The sequence below is a fragment of the Pithys albifrons genome, chromosome 9 (genome assembly GCF_047495875.1).
Source record: "Pithys albifrons albifrons isolate INPA30051 chromosome 9, PitAlb_v1, whole genome shotgun sequence".
Classification (NCBI taxonomy): Eukaryota; Metazoa; Chordata; class Aves; order Passeriformes; family Thamnophilidae; genus Pithys; species Pithys albifrons.
This window is the reverse complement of record NC_092466.1, coordinates 27,508,028-27,534,311: the sequence shown is the minus strand read 5'-3', so window position 1 is coordinate 27,534,311 and position 26,284 is coordinate 27,508,028. Positions and strand designations below refer to the sequence as shown.

The 26,284-nt window shown below is 37.3% G+C and overlaps 1 protein-coding gene across 1 annotated transcript in view; it reads right to left on the bottom strand.

Moving 5' to 3' along the window:
* The window catches only part of NRG3 (neuregulin 3), a 345,753-nt gene that overhangs the window by 78,862 nt on the left and 240,607 nt on the right, over positions 1-26,284 (bottom strand). Inside the window, exon 3 of the mRNA XM_071563791.1 lies at positions 25,948-26,021. Within this exon, the coding sequence (XP_071419892.1) occupies positions 25,948-26,021 (74 nt within the window). The remainder of the gene's footprint in view (positions 1-25,947; positions 26,022-26,284) is intronic.

The following is a 26,284-nucleotide window of genomic DNA, read 5'->3' as shown; positions in this document are numbered from 1 at the left end:
TTAATGGCTCTGAACTATACATTGTGTGTCTGCCTCCCACAGCATTGTTACTGAGCCTCATTTCCAGCAGTGCTCTATTACAGGCTCAGAAGACAATAAAAGAGCATAAAAGTTTCAGTTAAAATTTTATCAATGTTTGTGGAATTTGCTGCCTTATGGGCTCCCTGGTCTTCTGTGCAACAGGTACTCCCATATGTCAGGAGTCTCTCAATCCACCTTCCTGAACCATCACAAGTTTAACACCAAGACCTCCGATGCTCTTTCAAATTTTACTGAGAGTGCCTTCCTTAGGAAACCAGGCATGGAATTCCCTTTATGCCTCAGATCCAGCTGCAGGGAAGCAACTCATACATGTGGGATGCTTAGAAGGGTTTTATTTATAAGAGGGTGTTCTCAGCTACACAGATATGCCCTATTTAGTGAGGAAGAAGAGCAGCATCCCTCCTTCTTGTTATTCCTTTCAATTTCACAGGGCCATTTAATTGAAAGCTTTAAAGACTATTGCAGTTCACTTTATCAGAAAACACAGCATTTTCCCAATGTCTTGTATGATTCAATAGTGGAGATACCAAATGCCAGTTCACAAAAAAACTCCCATTACTCTGCAATTCTTCCATGCCTGCAAGATGCATAGTAAGAAATTACTCCAACTTTGTGCACCTCTCTCATTTCTTTTTTCCCAATTCTAACTCCCCTTAATAATTTTACAACTCAACTATAGTGTTATGGTTTCTTCAAAAGAGCTGCAGCATGTTTGTTTGCTGTCAGAGTGTGCAAACCATGGACATACATAGCACTGCTGGCACTGCACTGATGTACTATGTGGTATTAAACATTACAAGGACAAAAGTTCAGGTATAAGTGCTAGAGTGTTAACTGAGAAATTTCTATCAAAACACTTTGCAATTAAACAAAAAAAAATATTTAAAGCTGGTGGTTATACACAGACACTTGAGGTGAATGTTTTACTATATAGTGTTTTCAGATTCAAAAAAGGCTCCTGGAAGTACAGGATATTTCAGTACTCCTATCTGAGTGCTCTCTCAAGTCACCTACCAAATGGCTTTGCCAAGCTCTGTCCTTTGAGGTTGGTGAACTGTATGAGTAGTCAAAGTGGAAATAAAGTGGTCATTCTCAACCAATTTATGATATCAAAACCCAAACAGCAGATGGGAGCAGAAGAGCTCTGTTTTTCTCTAAGTTAAAATCCCTTCCTGACATCTAAAAATTATTTTTTCAGGCTAATCAATACTAAGCCAGGTCTGATGGAGAAGCACAGTGACTTGGACAACAGGTCTGCAATGTAGAGAGCACTGGGTCAGAATTACCAGACTTTTGAAGTGAGATAGTGAGGTACTTGTTGAGATGTGAAAACTACAGTGGTATATTAACAAGCACCAAGGAAATGACTCTCTTACCTGGAGGTGTAACAGGTCAAATGGTGCCACTCCTATTTGACTGTGGGTGTTGGCACACACATCCTGACAACACTGGACTAACTGGTGTTTATGAACCCGCAGACAGTATAACAAAGAATTCCCCATACCATGCAGTCAGGTACACAACACGCAATCACGGCTTTTTTCCGTGACTATGCTGTTTTGTTTATGGAAATATATTCTGCTTAAAAGCCAATAGCTAACCATGTAAGCAACAAGTAGCAGAAAAAATGAATGGCAAGAAATGACCATCAAAACTTCCTCAAAGAGTCTGAGCATATTGTGTAATTTTAGATACAAGCCACGAATTTATAAATTCTGACATGTAGGTAACAATTGGAAAATGACTTAACTGCTTTCGTGTTTGAAAACTGTAAATGTTCAAATTCTTTGCTACTATAAATACATTAGAACATTAACTGCTAGAAATATCCATAGCAAAGGTGCTCTAAAAAGTTAATGTTTGGGATGAATAATATGACTCATCCACCAGATTTGAAACAGACAGACTATGATAAAAAGAAGCATTAGCAGTTATCACCAGCAATAAGAAATAGCATATCGGAACAAAACTGTATGATGTGCACACAACCCAGAATCACTGACAGCAAGAGCAGCAAAATTAAAGCTGTTGTTTGTCCTCATTTGTGTATGGTGATACACTGCAATTAATTGTTATGAATATAATGTGAGAATAGTGCCAAAGGGCCCCATCTATAGAAATATTAAATTAGAGTGTAATCCCTCTGTCAGAACCATTCAAATAAATGAATTGCTTCTGCACAGACCAGATGTAAACCAAAACTACCAGAATGGTACCTACGTGCTGACACCTGCAGCACTGGCATCTCACATCTGCCCCTCGAGCCAAATCACAATCACTGCAGCCCCCTCACAGAACAGCATATGAAAAAAAAAAGGAATAAAAAGGAGGAGAATTCAATTTATGACCTTCATAAATGCAAATTATTATTTAAAAGCTAGGCAAACGGATTTAGATGATTGTGAAGCTAGTTTGTTAAAAAACTTCACACTGAAAAAGGCAACAGCCAGTAGGTCAAGTTGGAAGAGCTGCTCTGGTCCGTCCCTTGTGAGACACCTCAGTGACACCTGCGCTTTGGATGAACAAAGGGCACTTGTTTTCTTTCTTCCTGTTTCATTTCCATGACACAAAAATTCAGAGACCTCTTAAGAATTTAATAGCTCCTAATAAATCTCAGAGAACACTCCCCTATCAAAGATCTTTTTCCTTCCAGGTATGAGATACAACTTCATCTTACATTGAATTAGATCTTAATAGTATCAAGGAATTCAGTGTTACCCTTATAAGATATTGCTACTAGGGCATAAATTATTTTGGCAAACAAAAACAGGGCAAAAGGAAGGTCTGTATTCTTTTCCGCTACAACAAATAAGGTATTCAGTAAGTAACTAGTTCTCCATGTTGGCCTAGAAAATGGAAATAAAATAATGTTATAACTGGCTCAGATTTGTGGGGGTTTCTGTTTGTTTTGTCGTTGTTGTTGGGGTTTTTTGTGTGTGTTTGGGTCTTGGTTTGTTTGGGGGTTTTGTTTGTTTCAAATCAGTAGGTCTTTGCTGAGAGCAAAGCTATGAGCTGAAGTCAAACCTTTTTACTCCCCCGTGGGCTATTCAGCTTTTACAAACCATTGACGTAGAACACAGAGCTCTCCCTTTTCATGCTTGGCTCCATCTCTTCACACCCTGAGCAGCTCTTTAGCCCTGCAAACGGGGAAGCCACCACAACAAGTGCTGTGCTGCTGGGCAGGTGTGGCTCTGTGAGCACTGACCCAGCACAAATGGGACTCAGGAGCAGGGTGAACTCTGACTTAGCCACACCTCAGAGGGCAGAGAAACACCCAGGCAGGGTTAAAACACATTAACTGTTCCTGTACTGCCCAAAGCTTTTGTATCTCTAAAACTCAAATACAACCCAAGTATAGAAAACATATGGGATTTTTCCATTATTATTGGTGGATTAGAGCCAGGAGTATGGAAATCACCCTTACAGAACCAAGATCTGTACAAGAGGAATATGAATGAACATTACTACAGCTTCAACTTACACACACTTTGAATAACATGTTGCCCAGATGAAATAGGGTTTCCCACCTTGAAACATACCAGTCTGAGAAACTACATGTGTATGTGGTCACAAAATAAGGACTATTGTATCTCATGTGTAAATTCCAATAAAATCTCTAGAAATACCACAAGCTATTTCTAGTAGCAATACAGGACTCTGTATGGAAAGATAATATCTTTTTAGGAAGTTATAAAACCAAAGATGCATGTGACCCAACAGGAAGAAAAAGCTTTCAAATTACAAGAGCAATACATAATTCATTGGCATTTCAGAAGGAAAGCAAACAACCCTGCTACCTGTGCACATTTTTACTTTATTCTTGCTAAATGCAACTGTATTGTGAATTCATTCATTTATGAATACAGTTATATCGACCACAGCAAGGTGGGGAAAGCCCTAGGTTATCAAACAGACTTGTATTTTATCTGTCAACACAGCCTGCTAAATTGAGGCAAGAAGTGGCAAGTGACCTCACAATGGACAGGACCCTGGTTACTGGGCTGGGAGCCTCCATGAAAAATTCCATTTTTTTCAGTGGCAATATTACAGAGGAAATAGTTATAAATGTGTCAAACAAAGCTCAATACAGGGAAAGGAGAAGGAGACAAAGACACACTTCCATTGTGATTTATACTTAAGGGTCAGAATTTCAGGTAGTAAATAACATCAGGTAGAACAATTAACCTGAGAGAAGGTGATAAGATGCCAAATTTCAGCAGGACAAATTTCCAGTCTCTGCTCCAAACCCCACTGAAGAAGAATTGCTGCTGACCTGAGATGAAAACTGATTTCACAGCAAACTTTGGGAAGCTGAGTCCATTAACTGAGTATAATTTTTTTTTTTAAATTATTTTATTTTGCCTGTATATGGTTTCAAAACTGGGAAGTCTTGCTATCACCTCTTCTTGCTCTAGCTGCACACCTGTTTTACTGCTATGGTGGTGGCAGGATCGAGGAGGAGATTTAAAGGGGTTGTAATCAGTAAGAAAGTCAAGTCCCCTTACAATGGCATGAAGATGCCAGGCAGTGTAAAGTTTGTGTTCACTGAGTGGATCCCTTGCACATCACTCTACCCAAATTGATTAATCAGATTGTGAAGGTACCTTTTCTTTGGAATAGGTCTAGGTCAGTAAACAGCAGGAGGACTCTAGAATTTGTTTCCAATTGTCCCTTTTCCAGAACAGTTAAATGAGGGGAAATATTGCTCTTCACAGGAGCTTTAAGGCTCTGGCAAAATACTATCTTTATTTTTTGGGACTCTGTCTGCAGATCTTCCCAGTCAGCTGTTTCATTCATTGCATTTGCCAAAAGCAGTCTTTTTGCCTAAAATGCTGTACAGAATAACAATTTCCTCCTGCTGCTTCCCCAGTCCATTATATCAAATGTGGTCTGAAATCTGTGTTAAGAAAGGATCATATTGCTGCTTGAACTGACAATATCAGCAGACACAGGTATTTACATTTTGGAGTAGTTTTACAAAGGATTTGTAAATACTCTGATACCAATGAAAAAGGACTTCCTATTATTGCTATAAAACTATTACCTCTACCAGGTATGCAGATAAAAGCAAGGTTTTTTTTTTCCAGACATGTAGCTTGTAATATCAGAAAACATTGTCAGCAGCAGCATTGTTTCCTCAAAGGAAAACCATTGTCCACTGCACACTGCTGTGCTCTCCTTTTTCCTGCAGCTGTGCACTGCACATAACTATCTTCTAAGAATGTTTCAAGATGAAAAAACAGCTCTCTCTGCTTTTCATTTGCCAAATTCTCTTCTCTTAAATAAAACAGGAGAGTCTAACACATGATTAAAAACACACTTAGACACTTAAATACGTTTGTAAAATACAAAACTCCAACACCTTTACAGTTGTAAAACAAGCTGAAGTCACTTTCAAAATGGAAATCAGTCATCTTAGGCTCTTATCTGTTAAGCTCTCCTGAAAATTTCAATTATTTGGGGTAACATCTACATTGTGAGAGAGACAAGTGACTTTGCACCTAGTCTCACATTCTCAGATTTCGCTACTCCATAGGAGGATGTACTCCTGCGTGTCCTTGTTGGAGCATGGAGAAACAGCCATGCATGAACTATTGCAGTCTGAGAACATCTCATGGTCTGGCAGCTGCTTCTTCCATGACATTGCTATTACTGCTCATACCAGGTAGTTTAGGTTGGCTTTCAGACACCTGCATTTCCTATGGATATCCATCCATATCTACTACTTTTGCCAAACAGTTGCATTAGCAGAAAACGAGCAGGGTACCAACAGCTGGAGTCTGTACTCACATGGGAGAAATTTTCTTGGAGATTCAGCAACTACAGAAGGAAAAAGGCAGCCAATCTGAGACACCTGTACAACCCTACTATTATGTTGGCCAGCCAAGGTCTTAAACACATCTTAAGCTCCAAAGTGCAGAACCTGATTTTTCTAACATGTAAGAATTTTGCTTTGATTTTCACTCTAAAATAATCCTGCACCAACTTAAACCCATCCATATTTGCACCAACTTTATCTTTCAGCTTCATTCTTATATTTCCTTTATATTTATTCACTTGGTGTATTTACAGACCCCATGGCATCTCTTTGACATATTTCCCAGACCATCATTATATACAGCTGTAATTTCCTGACAGACATTGGAACATCTATTAATTACTGTACTGGATCAGCAATATATTCACTCAAACAATGGTGTTCAAATACTTTTAAAAAACTGATCTCTGCTTCTACCATCACTTCCTACACTCCTATAACACACAGTATATTAAAAGAATAAAAAATATATCATGTAGCTATTGGTGTTGCCAGAAGCATCCTACCATTAAACAAGAATAAAAGGGGTAAAAAGCTATGACCAGTGCTTTTGAGTCAGACTTCTCATAGGAGAGAATGTAAGATCTACCCTCAAAAGTGCAACTTCACTTTTACAGATCCATCATGGACTGTGCTGGCTGGCATGACTGGTCGATCCATTGCCAGTCCAGCTCTGACAAAAGTGTCAGAATGAATACGGAGATTTTCCTTAATTCTTTTTGGCCTGTGAAGGAAATTTCTGCCCCACTAACTGGATTTTATCTAGAATTATAAACTGGAGAGAATTTAATAGAAAAAATGCCTTCCCATCATATTTACATGACAATTTACAGATAAAATAAATCAAAACAGTTCGAAATCTAACTCTCTTCCATAATCAAGTTTTGCACTGAGAAACAATTTTTAGAATAAAAACTACCTTGGTTTTAGAAAGGAATATGAAATTTAAGACAAGGGTTTTAAGATTGCATTTCTAAAAGCAACTTTTACAAAACCATGTTGTGATAATTACAGGTTATGTATACATATAATCATATAAGAAATATCATCATATGCTGTTGCTTTTCCCTGTGTCTTGTGTTGGTGCTAAACATTGCTGCACAAGACCGTTATAACAAAAAAAAATTGTTTATTATTTTTGCAACTGCTGTTTAGATTGTTTGGACAACTTAAAATAGAAATTCTGATGTCTTGTTGACTTCTCTCTTCCTTTTAGTATGCCATTTAAGCAAGTTTAAATACATGCAGATTAATTACATAGGAGTTTTTAAATATTTGCCTACCAACTGTTGCAGTACCTGAAGAAATGCTTGTTGAAGAATTAATATGAATTGAGACCTGCACCATGAACCTTATATCTGGCAGGTAATCTCATACAGTGGTAGAGTCATATATTAATCTCCAGTATAAGCATCTGAAGACAGACAGGTATGACAAGTGCCATTAGACAAAAGGCATACAAGTCCCAGAGTGCTTGAGTTGCAGTGTCACTCTGATGGAGTCTGATTAGCTGCTATGCAATTGCATATTTTCATTTTCTTACAGTCCATTAGGCTGTTTTTAACAAAATTAAACACACTGCAGGGCAAAATAACCAAGTAAACCAAACCAAAACACTTACACTGTTTATGAACGTTTTCTTAATGCAGTATTTGTACTGCTGCTCAAAAATTACAAACCCAGAGTAACAAAACTTAGAGATGCCAGCATGCACTGTGCATAAGATGACAGGCAATAAAACATTTCCACATTGAAATATTTATAACTCCAAATTGTTCCAGTGTCGTATAATGAATTCATATGAAAAATCTGGGATTGAGGCTCAGATTGCTCAGGCTCTGTTCTCCCTCAGTGCTCCTTCCCTTCCTGTTTATCTTTGTATAAAAACCTCCACGCTGGAATGTGACTTCCCATGTTTTTACATATGCCACCAAGAGAAACGTGGTGGTGGCATTTTAAGTGTCTGCAAAAGTTTCAGTGTCAGGATCCTCTCCACTGCCACAAACTCACACCTTTGCATAATCAATGTGAAACAGCAAATGAGCTAAACAAGAAAATGGACACCACACCTTGTGCCTTGCCTTGTCAGACACTGTCCCACTCTTACTTGGAATGCTAAAAGGAAAACCAGAAGGCAGTCAGCAAGAAATAGCAGAAAGTGCCAGTACAAGCAGATAAAGTGCATCCCATTTGTACGTGCTGGTTCTTCACTTTCAGGTAGTGTTTAATGTAACTGGAAAAGATGCTTTTGTGACTGTGATGGAAAGGTAAAAATCTTTGTAGTTTCTTGGATTGCACTTTACTGTTAAATTGTGTATTTTGGTGCATTTTCATCTCAGAAAAAGAGCCTGACTGCTTCTATTTTTTTTCTCAAGTTATGCCATGAAGGAATATAATTTGCCTTTTAATAGAAATGTCAAGGACCCATTCTCTCCAATTTACTATATAGATTTTTAAATCCATACAAAAATGTTAGGTGTTTAATTGAAAAATACAGCATGACAGCATAATTTTATAATACTGTTTACAATTATTACAATAGCAGTTTCCATAGAGCTCTCAGTGATTTTTCAAGAGCATTTACAAGCATAAAGTATGTGTTACAAAAAAAAATAGCAATTTGCTACAGCTGTGGAAAGTGAATTAAGGAAATCTATCAGCAGTGACACAGACATTTAGAAATGGGGGATATTTTGCCCATCTGAGAACACAGCTTTAAGATTCAGTGATGTTAATAGTTTGTTTCTTTAAAAGGGCTAGATTAATTTTTCTATTTTAGCCTCAGATAAAAGGCACATGAGAAAAAGGCAGACATATAGGTTAGGAAAGTACTTTATTTGTTTTTTCACTTAAGGGAGGAGTGCGATTGATATGACTGAGTATGGGCTTCGGGAAAAATGGTAACAAAAAGCAACTCTCAAGTGGCATTAGGGCTGCAGTTGTGAACTTCCTTCTGTTTAATGTGTCCTGTTCACACAAGCAAATTTGCTCAGTCTTTTGCAACCATAACTGCATCAAATATATTTGCTTATTACCAGCTTGTTTTCCTAACTGCTAATTTCACAGAATCTTCAGTTCTGGCTAAGCCCCTGGGTCATAACTAATATTATTATATGCAAGAGACAAAAAGTCTTTATTTCATCTGATGACGCAGAATGGAGACTTACATGGAAGACTAGAAGAATGAGCAAATGCCTTTTCTAAAGGGCATGTTGAATACAGATACTAAAAGAAGCTTTGAGAGCATAAGGGCAATAAGTGAACACATCACTTTGCTTAATTAGCCAATAATGAAAAAAAGCTCATTAGGGAAGTCTAATGCAGTAACAGAGAACTTTATAGAAGACAGCAACCCAGTTCTTTTCCTGAAGACATTTTATGGTGATATAAGTTCTATAGATTCATTACCCTATGGATTTATTCTTTATTTACTTTTGAAGATATTCTCATGGGCCAAACATTCTTTTTGACCTTGAACTTTATGTTTTTGTTGTTAGATTTGTCACCCACTTGAACCAGATCAGAATAATGCAATAAGGACAGGCGGTGAAAAAAACTGAGCTGTGAATGTAAATTACATTGAAAAAGGGCCTGTGAGAGTTACTGGGTTGAAGATGGACAAAATTGTTTTTCTTCTTTAGGGAGAGGGGCAGGCAGAGCAGTATTTATAGAAGCAGGCAATTTAATTGGCTTTTGTGGTGTTGTACTGCTGCAATTGAACTGCTTCCTCAACCTGACCTACATATTTTCAAATTTGCTTGGGCATTTCCTCCCTCAACCACAGCACACAGTGCACTGCAGAAATGATCCCGGAAAGTCATACAGCTCCATATCAAATAAATTTGTCGTGAGCAAATTAACACATCATAAAATATAGATGCAGCACAAAATTAATCAGTCAAATCAGAAATTGTTAGATTAAATCTCATATAATATAGGCAGACTGGCATAGTAATTTAAATGCACTGCCAATGGCAATTAACAAGAAGTTAATAAGTATCTAAGATACAGGACACTCCATATCCAAGTGCTTCACAGCAATAGTTACCATTATGTTTATACACTGATGGGTCTCATCTTCTCTACTGTACCTATTTCTCAGTCTCCTAATTTCCCTGGTATACGTAAACTAGAAAAAGTCTGGGAGTTGTTCTGCCATATGAAAGATACAAATTCATTTTACAGATTGCCTGCTTTTGAAGATGGCCAAAAAGAAGTTGCCACGATGGGTTTGATAGCAAAGAAGTCTCATGAAAGAAGAATTTCTAGACAGGGGAAACACACTTACTTCCATTCCCTTTCTGCTATTCCAGTAATATAAAGGCTATGTTATGAATGGGAAAAAATATCACATTTTGTTTGTAGATCAAGTTCCTACCTCTGTGCAGGACATCAGTGAAGGCAGCAAAACACTGAGTCAAGAGCCAAAATTTAATATATAAAATGTGGCTAGGTCTTACCAATTCTACTGAGCGTGTCTCCAAAAATTTCAGCTCTAGGATTCACTCTCTCAGATTTTTTTTTTTCTTTCATGAAATACAAGCGGAACAAAAAACTTTACCCCCGTGACAACACAACTTTCAAGAACTCAAGAAACAAGCTGAGAAATAGGAAAATTCAAATCTTACTTTTAAGCAGAAGCTACTGTTTATAGTTTCTTACATATTACAAAGCTAAGTTAGGTTAGAGTAAGTTTGTGAAAATAACTGGATTAATTAACTGAAAAAAGAGAAAAGCGTTTTTGCTTAGATTAAGGGTGTAAAGTAATAAATGCCTATGTACCATACACAAAATTTAATTTATTTTTGAAAAGGTGAGTTTAAAGACAGAAAAAGTCTACACTCAGTGTACTTACTGCTAAAAAAAGAAGGGTTAGAAGTGCCCAGGGCAAGCACATTTTTAAAATTTGTCTGCACTCTAGAGCTTCAGCATTCCCATCACTTAGTGGCCTGAGCTACGTTGCCACTAAACCTTAGAACTCACTGATTCAATTTCATACCTGCAAAGAGGATGAGCTGCCCAGTGGTAGTCCTATAAAACTGTCTGCTCACAATGCAGATGTCCTTGGGAAGAAGTACAATCAGACAAACCACATTATGTAACTTGATCTTATAAAACAAAACCCATCCACCCAAACAAACAGGTATACATGGTTCCTTAGCTGACATTCTTCTATCTCTCTGCCTCTTCCCTGCTCTGCACTGGTGGTCCTAAGATTCTCTCTGGCTTTTAACCAGTTTCAGGGTTGATAAAGGCTGCTTTTGTTTTTTGAAAACTAACAATAATGGTTATTTGGTAATACAACAGAACAATTTCCCCAACTCAGTGGAAAGAGGCTTGTACACCAAACACTGGGGTATCAGTTTGCTATCTATAACACATTTCTGTAAGACTACTGAAAACTTGTTACTCCTCAGACCTAATGGCACCCTTTAAAAAGGTTGTTTGAGCTCTGCTCTGTCACAGTTGCAAGATTCACACTCAGGAAAAGTCACTACAAATGAAATTTAAGGACAGATTACAGGAAAATTCTGTATAGGTTTTGGGGTCGACTATATCTCCACAACCCTGCATATATCTATAAGGCCTTCCAGTAACTGTTCTTTCTTGTGACAACCAGATGCTGGGAAGGGAATCAGATACAAAGAGCTGCCACCTCACTGAGTAGTTTTCATCTTACTTTCTACCCATTACCAGCTATCCAGTCAAAGGCTTGTTCTCAAATATCATATCCACCACCAAGATAACCAAACCAAGCCACACACTAAAAATACCATTTGTGACTCAAAAGAAAAAGCATCCAAGCCCTAAAACTGCAAACAAAATTTACAGCAACCATTAATTCATTCCCAGGTGTTTCGGAGGCATTAAGGAGTTAATTTTCACACAGCTTAGGTATAATTTCAGAATATTACTTAAGACATATAGGAGCTCAAATATTACTAAATGTCCACAGGTGCCAAAATTCCCCTAATAATTCTGCACTTTTTCTTTACTTTTTTTCTTATGTGTATGTGATTTTGCATTCTTACACAGCAGCTGCATTGTTTTACATTAAAATAGTGCAGCTGCAACCACCTAAAGCTTGAGAGATTTATGAATAATAACAGGAGTGCAAAATAAATGAGTACATTTGGATGTATATCAAACAGAAGCTGCATCAGTCAATCAAATTGCTGGACAACTGATCCGAGTTTACAGATAAATGTAAACCAAAATGAAATTCTTTAGTCAGCCCAGCTTCTTCTTCAGAGAAATACATTATGCATTTCACAGAACTGACATGGATAATGTAGTACTTTCCTCTTTGACCAAAGCATACTATAGAAATTTGTTTTTTAAGACAACATGTTTTGAAGCAGAAAAGAATAGTCATTATTCTGCATTGCTATCAATAAAAAAGGAGCAACCATATCAACCAGCTTGTCTAACAAGACAAAAAAAGGTATGTATCAATGTCAGGATCTCAGCATACCTCACTTTGCACACAAAATATCCACACTTCATCTACACAGTCACTGTTGTACTGGGCACTGCTGCTTCCCAGGCACTCCACTGACTGTGACATCTAATTTTTGCAGTGTAAATAGCACACTCTGTACAAATGAAAACAGCTCTGTGTATAACCTTTTTCACAAAGAAAAAAAGACTAAAATAAAGAACCATAGCAATTCCACTCCAAACCTGACAACTTCATGCAGTTCCTTTTCAGTCTTTATCAACCAAAACAAATGAAATAAAAATAATGGTATAGAGGAGAGCTCTGAATTGAATTACTGACTGTTAACGTTTACCAAAAGCCAGCCTTGTCTGAACACAGCTCTCATCAACAACTCTGGCAGAAAGTGGCGTTTTGAGTTTAACATGCACCAACAATGAGCGAATATAAATCAGGGCACCCTATGGTTAACACCTAAGGATTAAAATTCCTACTACATTGATCAAAGGAGCTGTGTCTCTTCTAATTTTTCTTTCACTTCTATCTTTTTACAGCCAGCAATTTAAGACACTCAGCAATCTTTCAGAACATCCCAAAGTCCCTCTTCAGCAATTTGTCTGACCCCGGGGCCAGATCCTGACCATGAGCCCAAGGCAGCAATAGCAGACAGGGCTCTGCAGACCTGAATGCCAAGTTTGTTCACATCCATCACACTGAGAATGACTTTCCATCTGCTCCTCCTGGCCTCCTACCCTGACTGCTCCACAATTAAACCCCCATAAAACTCATCTGAAAATGTAGTACTTTTTTTGTATATTCCCTGATTTGGTTTTGTCTTTTTTTAGCCAACAATGTACTGTTTAAATGTTTATCTTCTGTTACCACATACATTCTGCTGATAAGGGATTTTGCATAACGAATAAATAGGATGTACTTAGGCAGTAATATTAATTCTTTCTCTTATCTCCTATTTTTCCAAACTCCCTCCTCCTGAAGGATTTCCTAGTTAATGCATAGAACACAAGCTACTTTTATTACTTTTTAAACTTTTCTGTTGCACTTTGCAATATTGTTTCCTTTGCTGCTGCTTTTTCTTCCACTCAGACACAGGCCATCTGTTATGGGTTTAGCCAGCCACCCTGTTCTCCAAACTATTGTCCACTTCAATATCTGTAGGCACTGAAGGATATGAGAGATGTGAATTACATTCATATTTTTCTTCCTAGACTATGGGTTAAGGAGAGTACTATATTGTAACCAGGAACTGGCTACAAAGAAAAGGTGAGAGCCCTTAGCAGTCGGGACAGAAGGTACATACCCTACATTTTCAATGTGCCCTTCCTATCCCTTATGACAAACTTATTCAAATTCACCTGTAACAATCAACTTTAAATGGTTTTCAGCACATGCAGAGAGTAGGCTTTAGATTTCCGCCCTAAAACTGACTCGTTTTCATTAAGCAAAACATAGGAAATGTTTCAGTGAAAAATATGCAGTTGATACTCAGAGAAGACTTCCCAGGTCTTATTCTGGGCAAGCAAAGGCTCATTTGAAATTCATTTTAACAAGTCTGTTCACTCGGGTAAAAACTGATTACATAGTACACTCTAAAGCCTCAAAACAACCACCACAAAACCACTCACTGCCTTTTTTTTTCCTGTTTAAATTATATATATATATAATTTAAATTATATATATATTATATATATTTTTTTCCTCTTATGGTAATGTTGTTAATGGGGGAGGGGGGGGAATTAAAAATATATTTTCACCTTCACATGTGCTGCATTCCAGCAGTCAGCTTCATGATGTTCCTAAGTCACCAAGCTCAGCTGAGCCCCTCAAGATATGTGATGTTTTGCCAGCATAGTAGGGTTGATGTCTCTGCTCTCAGTGCAAATCTGCCCCAGCAGATACTGAATAAATTCCCTCTGATAAGAAGCAGACAGACATTGAGCATCTATGACTCTGAGTCTTCCTCAGGTTGTCTTGTTGAAGCTTCCTAAATAGTCAGAAGAGCTAATATTCTCTACATATCACTCTATAACATCTAAATTTGGCTTTTGCTTAATTTGCCATATTCTAATTAGCCCCTGATGGAGCAGGAAAGTACATCTTCCCCATTAACTACATGGGGAAGTTAAGGTTATCTTAATTCATACATCTGCAAAGTAGTATAAAAAATCAGGTAGAGCTTATGCTTCTTTCACAACAACCCTGGTAGGAGGTTTCTGACTGATGCAGGGTTGAGGAAAGGAGAAGTCCTACAGGGAGAAGTAGGTTATTCCGAATGTACCCTCTAAGGCACAGAAAACTCATAAAACAAGAACCAACTGAAATAGGTCACAATCTTTATATTTAGCAACACCTCTTATAGCTGTTGACACTTTAAGAATGTGTCCTTATCACTACCCCAACTGGGCTGAACTTGTTATCTTTCTCATTACAAACAAATGTAGTAACATTGCTCCTTGGAATTACAAAATCATAAAATCATTTAGTTTGGAAAAGACCTTTAAGATCATCAAGTCCAACCATTACCCAGTACTGTTAAGTCTGCTCCTAAAACACGTTCCCAAGTGCCACGTCTACATCCTTTGGGGATGGTGACTCCATCACTTCCCTGGAGAGACTACCCCAATGATTCACAACCCTTCTGTTGCAGAAATTTTTCCTAATATCCAGCCTAAACCTCCCCTGTTGCAACTTGAGGCCATTGTCACTTGCTGCCTGGGGGAAGAGATCAATCCCCATCTAGCTACAACCTTCTTTCAGGGAATTGCAAGAGAGCATAAGGTCTCTGCTGAGCTCTCCTTTCTCCAGACTAAACAGTCCCAGTTCCCTCAGCCAATCCTCATCAGACTTGTGCTCCAGATCCTTTACCAGCTTTGTTGCCCTTCTCTGGACACACTCCAGCAGCTTCACATCCTTCTTGTAGTCAAAGTGCTTAACCCGTTAAGGACAAATATTCTGTTGTCTGCTAATTCTGGGCCTCTTTTCCTGTATCACATCAGAACCATTTTCTTCTGAACCTGAAAAAGTTTTCCCAAAAAATCACTGCTGAGGCACAGAAAAAGCTTCTGTATTGAAAATGTAACTTTTTCTTTTTTTCAAGAGAAATTCAGTTTTATTAAAACAAAGCAAAAATCCAGGTTAAATTTAGATGCTGCCTTTCACAAACAGCCCACACAGTGGATATTTTCTCCATATAAGCATCAGGTATCAACGTGTCTCTGTATCTTCAGAGATAATTGGAGACAACTCCTTTGGAAACAAATTAAATATGGACATCTGTTCACTGTAAATATTTAAAGAATATTTTGGATACTAAATTAAACTGCAAATTATATTTTTTATTCATTATGGGACAAAAGTAAAAATTATACATAAGGAAGAAAGGGAAGCCTAAATAAGACAGACCAGACAGGCTGTGAAAAAGCAATTTGTGACTGAGGTATTCATCTGGAAGATGGGAAACAGAGGACTCAAACCTTGGTTTCCAAGAGGAAGTAAAGGCCACACACTGATAATGTGGGAAGGAATCACAGCAGAAGCACTTGGCAAATACTGAGGGGTAGCAGAGATGAGCAGAGCTTGAGGACTCACTAGCAGAAATACAATGAGGATGCTGAAGGGCAAAAAAAAAATAAGAACTGGTATCTTAGAATACGTGGTACACTCAAATCTTTTCCTCTTGATGATAGCTGAGAGGTTAAAATGGTTGGGAAAGACAGAAACAAGATCAAAGAGCGGAATTTCTTGCAAAGAGGAAACGGATAACCACAGGCGGAGGATGGCTATAACATTCTATGTTACATGTTTCAGTTCCATTTTCTTCATAGGATCATTCAGATCTTGATTGTCAAACCTGTTACGCAGGTTGTGTACACAATTCAGAAGAGAAACTTTCTATTTCCCAGGCCCTTTGTTAACCTGCAACTCTTCATGGCAGCAAATAATTGGGACTTTTTCTCTACAGCAAACTAATACCTGCAATGAGAGCAAAGAGCCAGGAGCTCTGGGAGCAGAGTGCTCCCTGAAAAGGCTGGAAGTGAATCCAGTCCTTCCAATATAAACAGCCTCATCAAGAACTGTCTGTTACAATCTGTTCTTTGGTTTGCTCCTGGGACAACACTAATCTGGTTTGTCTTGAAGAAACTCTTTCCATGATCAAATTTATCACTGAACAAAATGAGTGCATATGCTCATGGCTGGCAAATTCAACTCTCCAATGGTCAATACAAAAATCTCCAGCAAAATAGTAGTCACACATGGCATGAAAGTCATGAGAGGACAATGTAACCTTCAATGATTCATTAACAAAACATTTACTACCTCCAGTGAGACCAGGATTTTACCACTTGATCTTTCTGATCCAGAGAATAATAGTTTCAAAAATTGCTGGGTTTGCACAGTAAAGTTTTAACCAGAAATGGCTAATCCCAGTTGCCAAATGTAAGTGCAATGTTAGGCCTAAGCAACGAGCCCAAAAATACCTTCAGGAGTCTCAGTACTATTTTTAATCTTAGAAAAAAGATAATTACTTTGATGTGCTAATCAAACTCATAGTAATGCTGACCCTTAATGTTTTCAGTGACTGCCGTTCTCCTAGGAATGTGTGGATACACACACAACACCTCAAAGCATTTGGTCTTCACAACAACAGAGAGATTTACTACATTAATTCTGAATGATACACTTCTTCCAGGTTCTCCTTAATAAGCAGAGATTTTTCAAATTAGCTGAATCAACACTGGTAGAAGCTCCATGTGAAAAGTCTAACAACAATAACTGCCATAATAACCATCCTTGTAGCAGACTATGGACTTGATGCAAAGAGTGAAGATCAGCTTAGAGCACAGAGCCTCTCACAAAATACTAGTTTTAGGAAGATGATTGGCACACTCAGCAGAAGTCCTCCTGGAGGAAATTTTAACTCTCATGTATGAGCCTTGTTATGTTTTTACTCTCAAGACAGTGTGTGTTGGACTGAGCTTTGTGCCTCTAAGAAACAGTACAGAATTTGTCTTCCTGATGTATATTATTTGCAGTCATATAACTATACTATGGACAGGACAGATCACACTCCACGATTTACTTGCACACATACTATTGCATTTTTAACTAGAATCATTTTAATGCAAAACCACTCATAGAATATGGCAAAACATCCACTTCAGACTTAAATTTAATGCAGACAGATACAATCAAAGACCTAAGATTAGCCGCCAATAGGAGAAATCCATTTTTTTCCCCCATGTCTTCTTACTAGCACCTGCAACAGGCTATGACATCTTTGTGAAACCTGTACCATCTCAATCAATCATGAAGCATTTAACATCAAAAGTATGATATAAAGTGAAATAGTATTGTTAAAGCGAAATTTTCTTTGGATAAATGAAGTAGCTAATTTACAAAGACAAGAAGTCAACAAAATGGGTGCTTTTCAGCTAAATTACTGTCATGTTCTATGCAATTTTCCTACATGTCATCTCATGATGACCCATCTTTGCTTATAGTATTCTCCTTCAGCACAAAGAACTATAGCTGTTGCACTGCTAAATTTTCCTCTTAGAAGGTCTGCAAATGTGATCTGACAAGTCAAGTGATTGACTGCACCTTGTCCATCCAGGCAAAATCAGGGAAGTCCTTCCAAAAAACAGTGGGAGATTGACACCAACCATAGCATATCAGTATGAAGAGTATACAAGTCAGAAAAGTTAGTTACTTGGGGCAACAGCCTAACTTAGATGCTTCCAGAGTGTCACAGAACATATACTTCAAAGCTGTATTTATACTTTCAGCTTTCCAGACATGGAATGGCCAACAGCAGATTTAAGAAATCATAATGTTTGTGTTTGTAAGAAGAAGGGAAAGGAGAATTTGCTGTTTCCGAGGCTCATCACTTCCGAAGGTGCTTGTTTATTGGAAGCGCTGCGCCGCCTCTCACTTGGGCCCTGAGGTGTGCCCAGTGCCCGTGGCAGTGCCAGTGGGAGGGCGGCTCACAGCCCAGCTCTTACGTAAGCCCATAACCTCCACTCCCAGCCATCTGCTACAGAGCTGAGTGTTTCTGCCATCATATGGCCAACTGCCTTAAAATACATGTGCAAAAATCACTACACAAAAGCCCTACAAATTCCTTGACTAGTTGCAAGTCCTAAATTTCACAGAGGAATGGTAGTTTGGAAAGGCAGCCTTCAAACTCCTGCATAAGGTGAATTTAACTTCCTTCTTGAGTTCCTGCAACTATGGCTTACAAAAGGATATGCTGATGAAAACTCCTTGTTGACTGGGATTTGCATTGCTAGATATCTGCATTTTCTTTCTTCCTTGGGATTTATGCTGAGACCAAATAAAAGAAATTTTCCACTTCAGTATTATCCTTCCACATACAAGCAATTTTTGAAGAAGGAAACAAGTAATTTTGAGGTTAGAGTGGTTTTTTCCCTTGCCATGAAAGATACTGCATCTGCCTGATTCCAGCTTCTAAGAACTTCTACAGTGATACAGTTTTCAAAACCTGAATTCCAAAAGACCACCTGTGGTCTAAGAGCCACGGCAACTGAATACTTCAAATGAAAAGTTTTATAAATAAAACAGTGTTGAGTAATCAGATGCCAACACATTCTTGTCATCTAGGTGAAAGGTTGAACAGGGAAAAATAAGGAACTGATGATCCTTTAAAACTAATAAAAGGATTTTGCTCAAATTCAGACGGCATTTTTTCTATTTTCCAAATAAACCTATATGCCTTTTTCTTTCAATGTTATTTTAGTTTAATCCTAAATAAAGATATATATATGTGTGTGTGTGTGTGTGTGTGTGTGTGTGTGTGTATGTACTTAATAAAGGCTTACATTTCATTTAAAGCAAAAATATTAATGGAAATAAATTGTAATCCCCTTATTGATTTTTCCAAAAGGAATGCCAGGAGGTGTAGGGAGCACTTGTGCAAACCCATTGCTGGCTTTTTTTCTAGAAGGGCCAGTAATCCAGTGAAAGTAGGGAAAAAAACACCTGTTATTGCATACAAAAGTAATGAAAGAAATTTGGAAAGAGCTTGCATGCTAGTGGATGTTTTGTTGTTGCCCTTTTGGGTTGAGAAAAATAACACAAACTTACAATCCTAGAATTAATTTAAAATAGTTTCTCCCTCATTAGAAACATGAGTATTACTAATACTCTTGTGACTTTCAAAATCTATTTTGCAGTACTGAGAAAAAATAAATTAGAAAAAAAATCATAATATCTATAAGGCACATTCTCCACAAGTCATTGTTAACTTCCTATAGAAATAAATATGACTAGTTGTTTCCTATTAATAAGTTTTGCTTTCAGGATTGTAAGAAACCATATTATCAAAACTGATAATGATTTTCTTTGCTTACTGCATTAGTGGGAAATTTGTGATTTCAATTAATCTCTCTTGAGCTTTAATGTTTCCATATGTTCTGACAACAAATACATTCCCACTTCCAGTTATCACAGGCAAACACTTTTAGTAATGCTTTGTAAAAGTTGGACTTCTGGTTTTGAGCATTTTGTTCCAGTTCTGCAGGAATAAAGCTTAAGTTCCTATTTTAAATAAAGAAAACAAAAAAGGAAAAACAAAGTAAAATCACCACCACCAAAACAAGAAGTTTCATACTATTGACACAATGAAAAATGTTACAGCCTCACCACAACTCAAATTTGAAAACACATCATCTTTGACAGATGCTATCCTGAGGTCTCTAAATACTTTATCAAAGAGGACAGAAAACATGTCCCTCATTACCCCAGGGATATATTTTCTTTCTTATTTTACCTTGCTGAGGTTTTATATTCCCAAGCCTGTCTCTCATTTGATACATCTTTTCTCACCTGTAGTTAAACTCATTAAAACTTCTGGAAGGGCTGTGCTGCTTTTCTCCTTTATTAATATTTTTATTAAGTCAACTCCTTCCTTTCAATCTTTAATGCATCATGACTAATCTAGATTGATTTGTGATGCATTTGAACTGGAGGAACGCTGATTAGAGATCCTTATAAAGAGACTGTAGTTAAGAGAAATGTCATTTTCACTTGATAGAGGCTAACAGATCTCATACTGACTTGTCATTTTCAGGGAATTCCCTTGACCATAGTCACCACATCTTTTAAAGGCAATCTCAACTTTGGATTATTTAATTTTTATGAAAGTCTAATATTCTAGAGCAACTTTAATAATTTTGCCTCCATGAACACACAGGTCATGTGGCACTCTGCCATTAGTTTGATAAGACAGCATAAAATGACAGTCACTACAAAAGAAGCTCTGTCTGCAACTGCTCTCTCCATATGCTTTTTCTGAATACAAAAGTCTTGAACAGATTAAGGCAGGAGGGCTTAAAACCTTTTATTTTTAAGACAAAGTTAAGCCACAAAATTCAGATTTATATCTAGATTTCAAAAGTTCTCTCGGGGATTAAACAAGTCCCATGTTAAATGTATGTTTTAGAAGGACTTTTCATCCAAAAAACTCGGACATCCATCTCTGTGTAGTCTCTTCCACTCTTAAGTGCTGCTATCTACAGGCCACCTTCAAAGACTTTCCAAGAGCCAAATTTTATTCTCTCCTATGCCTTCTAGAAAACAAAAAAGGAGGAAAAAACAAATTCAAGAGTAATGTTGACAAATTCAGAAAGCTTTAGTAAAGTTGACAAAAAAAATACTCAGGACTTAGAAAATCAATCATCAGTGAGGGACACAGAAATTTCATGCTATGTATTCAAATTATTTGAAAACAAATTCTACAGGTATTTTACCATTGTGATGCTCTTTATCCTCTATTCAATAAGTCCCTTTGCATAACACCTTTGTGCTGTCCAGTGTAGCTGGCATAGAGTTCAAACCAGCTCTGCTAGAGCAGTAAGCTGAACCTCCTGATTTATCCAGAGATCTCTAGACTTCTCTTTCCACTTCATTATCCTAGGATCTCACCTATACAAAACTTGATGGGGGGAATGAAAAATAAAATAAAAATAGTTTAAAAAGGTTAGGTTTGTTGAGGGTTTGTTTTTTTTTAGGGGATGAGTGCAGGTCTTTTTGAAAAAAAAAACCAAACATTTTTTTTCCTTTGGGAAATATCTGGAGATTTTTTACATATTTACAGTACCAGCCTTTCAGAAGGCTTTCACCCTTTGCTACAGAAAGAGGTAATCTAAGAATGAGCAACCACAGATTGCAGACATGACATTTGCAGGTTTCTCTTCAATGAGATTCAAAGAGAAACGTGATGTGTGCCCTGCTGTCACAGGGTAATAAAGGATTATCAGACCACAGGCGACAGATAACTCCATTGGAACAAGACTTTTGACATTTGTGAAGGCCCTTTTAAGAGACATAAAGCACAACATCATGGAAACCAAGAGAAAAAATAAATCAATGTAGAAACGAAGCATTTTAACAAAGAACATAATTGACAAATTTGGACATCTGGTTTATGTGGAAGCTGAAAAGTCTCGAAATCCTCAGAGCAGAGATGATAAACAACCCCCTTTTGTAGTGGCTAGTTCACACTGATTACATGCAGCTTACAAATGAAGTATGATTAGCTTCCTGAAGGAATTACATGATGGGGTCAACTGCAACAGCAGGAGCATGGCCTACTGCCCTATAAGCTTTCCATCATATTTTTCTTCTTCCAGAAAATATTGCATTTCTTTTAAGAAAGGATTGAATAACATTCCCAATATTTGATAGAGGATCCCTTTTTACCTAAGCTTCTGAGTCAAATGGGACAACTTCAATGTTAATATGGCAAATAGAAAATTAATACTGAACATAATAAAAATGAAATACAAATTTTACATAGGAAAGTTTCTTTTAATGCTAAGTTAAGGACAAAATACTGGAAAGCAGAGTTCAGCAATTTGATAAAATGAGAGAATCTGACAAATCCATTTTCAATGCCTTGTTCATCTCTTTGGAATACCCACACAGTACAGTCAAAGCTTTAAAAATTACACTTTGTCTCAGTACAAAAACTGATTGAAAGAAGTATCTGCAGCCTACATACAGCTTACCTTTCAAGACTCGTTGGGCCAGGCAGGTCTACTCCAGAACACTATAAAGGACAGTACATGAGTACATTTGTACAATTTATGTTGTATATAAGCTCTCAACCCTACAGATACACACAGGACTACACATGCCTGAAAAATTATTTGTACCTAAAGTAATATTATAATGTTACTTATAATGTTGAAAATGTGTTTATCACTGCCATTAGCTGTATTTATAGAGAAGTTAGCACAAATGAGGAAAGCTGAAGCAACATTCCAAATATATTCCTGTCCTTTCCTTCCAGCATGCAACTGCTATTTCTGTTCTTTCTGTTCCATTATTATTTCATCCATAGACAACAGAGAAGGTGACTGAGAGAGTTCAGGGATTTGTCCTGCACACCAGTAGCATGGCTAACAGATTCCCTTCTCTTGACAGTGACTGTGAACATGGGTTGCGTTGCCATGTAGCCTTTTCCTTATTAATTTTGTTAGGTTACCATGTGTTTGTGGCTCTCATTGTTTAGGCAGGTTTCTCTCATATTCCAAGATGAACAAACTTCTTAAACCACTCATGTTTTGATTTTAAAAAAAAATATATTTCTCTTATATCCAGAAAACCTTGCTAAGAGTGGAAGTATTAAGGGAGGTGGAAGCTGTTAACAGCAATGATGCTTGAAAGTTGAGTTGCAAGGCCTGTGCTTGGAGTGTCTGGATGTTGTTCTATGCACGTTGTACATTTTTTTTTTCTTAGGACCTTAATCCTAACTTTGAGCTGAAGGAAGGTAGCACGTGACAGATCTGACTGCAAGAAGCCACGGATGCCAATTCAGGAACTCTGAAACACCATCAGGTAGTTTCAGGACGCTTCCTGAAAACAGAATCTTAAATACCTTAACCAATTAGTTTAATTAAATGACAAGTACATGATCTAGCATGCGTTAATCCATACTAAGTATTATAAAATTTGTATTCAAATCTGTGATGTAAAGGCAAGACCTGTCTAAATATACATCTAAAATTAGGTAAGAAGCTGGTGTTAAAAATATTGCAGAGCCATAATGCATTATTTGTCTCTATGCAAATAATACACAGATATTATCTATGCTGAACAACTTTGGTTTGTTTTAAAATGCTATTAAAAAAACCCAAAACACGCAACGAAGAACCAAAATACTCTGGCAAATGTAAATAATTAACTATTTTATAACAATATTGTTGTTATTTTCCAAGTGACTGTGGTCCAGATTCACTTCTTATGTAATGACAAGAGTATGTTCTGAAAATGCAACCTGTGCTATCACAGGCAAGGTAAGATAAAAATATTGTTTCATTATTTCATGCATGCAAGCTTCAAATAAGCTAAATGTTAGCAGACGCATCAGTAGCGGCACATTAACTACCAGAAATACCCTCAGCAATCCCATCAAACAGATGAGCTGGACTTGTTTCTTAAAGCTTGACTGACATCCATCAGTGCTGGCTACATGCAGCCCAGGCACCAGAGTCCCCCTCTCAGTGTTCGGCTTTTGGAAATTAAGTCCTGCACTTTAAAAATTGCTTCTCTCTGAAGCCACCTCCAAACTCACCCTTCAGCAGTTCTCTTCCTAATCCAAACATACTTTCAACAACAAAACTAAGTTTTTGCAAAACAACCCCAAAACCTTTGGAGATGATCATACTGTGCTTCACTACTGCATCAAATACCTTTTACACTCCTCAGGTTATGCAAACAGCAATCATTTCTGCCACTGAGTGCTAATTATCAGCATGGTATTAATTTTATTTCCTCTCCAGAAGGAAGATAAATACATTACTGATTCAACTCATGAACAAAATATTGTCACTGTCCAGTTGCAACCTCCCTTTCAGGCTTGGCATGCTTAGAACAAGTGCATATGCACACACATACACAGAGATATATCACATTATGCCAACACACAGAAATGTACCTGAACATGAACTTTTCCTTTTTTGAATGTAAGTTAAATTTCAAAACTGACTGAAAAAGTACCTAACTTATGTTAAAATTCTTCATTTATATTGAAAGAAGGGCTCCTCTTGGCCCATAGGTGTGTCCAGTGGATCTACTGCAATGTCAAACCAAAGTCCCCTGTTCTTACATACCCTAAATAATATAATTTTGAAAGAAAACCTCAATAAAAGAAAAAAACCCACAAAACCAAACAGCTTTTATTGTCAGAGGGTTCAAAGAGCATGACTGAACAATGCTGTGGAAACACTACAGTCAGAACCCAACCAGAGTAAGTATCTCCTAAGTAAAGAGAAGCAAGTCTGTGCAACCAACACAATGCTGCAAAGAAACAACAAAACTGTCTGCAGGAGGTAAGTACTGTGGGGCTTTTGATTTTGTTAGATGCAGCTTAATCTGGGAGCCTTTTCTGGGCTTTGTATTGTATCTATAAGGATTTCAGCTCTGCTTTTGAGAGAGTAAAGCCAGAACCCCCTATGAAAACCAAGTCAAACAGGTACCACCCTGTCCTATTGTTAACCAATAGTTCTTTCTCACACTTTTAGCAAACTACCTTTTCCCCTGACAAATACTCAGCTTCTAATACTGACACATGCACATAAAACTTGGCAGAGGTAAAATCTGCCTATTCACTTTAAGCTTTGCACTTTATCATTAAAGGTCAAGCAAAAGGAAAAACTAAACTAAACACAAAGCAAACTATAATGGGAGCTATACAACACAGAGAACTACAGAACAACAGGTGCCTTTGGCAACAGGTTTTCACATGGAAAAGAACAAGAAAATAAACAGAAAGCACAAGAACTCAAGCATTTAAAAAACACAAAGAAAACAAATCAAATTTTAAAGAGCACTGAAAACAAGAAGACTTAATACATTACAGCTTCCAGATATAAAAACAAAACCAAAATATTTGATATGACCCTTTGCTGTATGTCTCCTCATTTAAAAACTTAAGATAAAAACCATTACTTCGTAAATAGATTCACTTTTAAAAAATTAATCTTGAATATTTTTGACAGTTTTACTAATGAATACAATTTAGAAAGGGCAACAGTGGAGTAAGATATATGCAGATGTTATTCTGACACATATTGATCAGTGTAATAGAAAGTTATTTTGCCTCCACATCATTACCTGAAAGTACACCTTTATTCTGCAAATACACAGCAAATTCACTCCTCAAAGTGAAAAATAATTGAGTTTTGGGCAAACTGATATAAAGTATTTCCAAGGAGATTATAATCTCTGCAGTGCCAGAAAACAGGAATGTATTTTCTTTTGAAGGAATCACTTTGCAGCCTACACTTGTTTTCTTTTCATATTACAGAATTTTATTTGTTCTTGAGTCAACAGTAGAGAAACACAAATGTTTTGGCAGCGACAGTATTATTCCACATCATAAGGAATCAGGTTCCCTGATGGGTTGCCCTACTGGAGCATCATATGTTTTATAAGAACAGAGACTGAATGATGTGGTTTCATCATATCAACAAAAGCAACACCATTCTTTCCACACAGCTGCAGTGGTCCAGAGCATGGTCTTGCTGACTACAGGCAAAGGGTCATCTCACATGGCAAGAACAGCCTCTAGCATGGATTAAAAATATAAGAAAAACATTTGACGTACTTGGATCTGACAAGATTGAGTCGGTTTTCGGCAAAAATTGGTCACAGCGGACTCCTTGGTAGCCCTCTTTGCACCTGAGAAAAAGGGGATAAATGACAAACATACGCATGCGGTAGTAAAAGGTTAATTTTAAGGTACCAAATCAACTGAAATTCTCCCTGCCAACACTGTGGGGGACTTGCATATCTACAGTATGCAAATATCTACAATATGCAAGTTATTTCAAATATTATGGCAGCAAGGTTATTACTGGAACACAATGGAAGTAGGAGAAATAATTTGTATTTCAAAAAAATTGCCCTCAAACCTTTTTGATGATTTTTCTGGTTATGAAAAG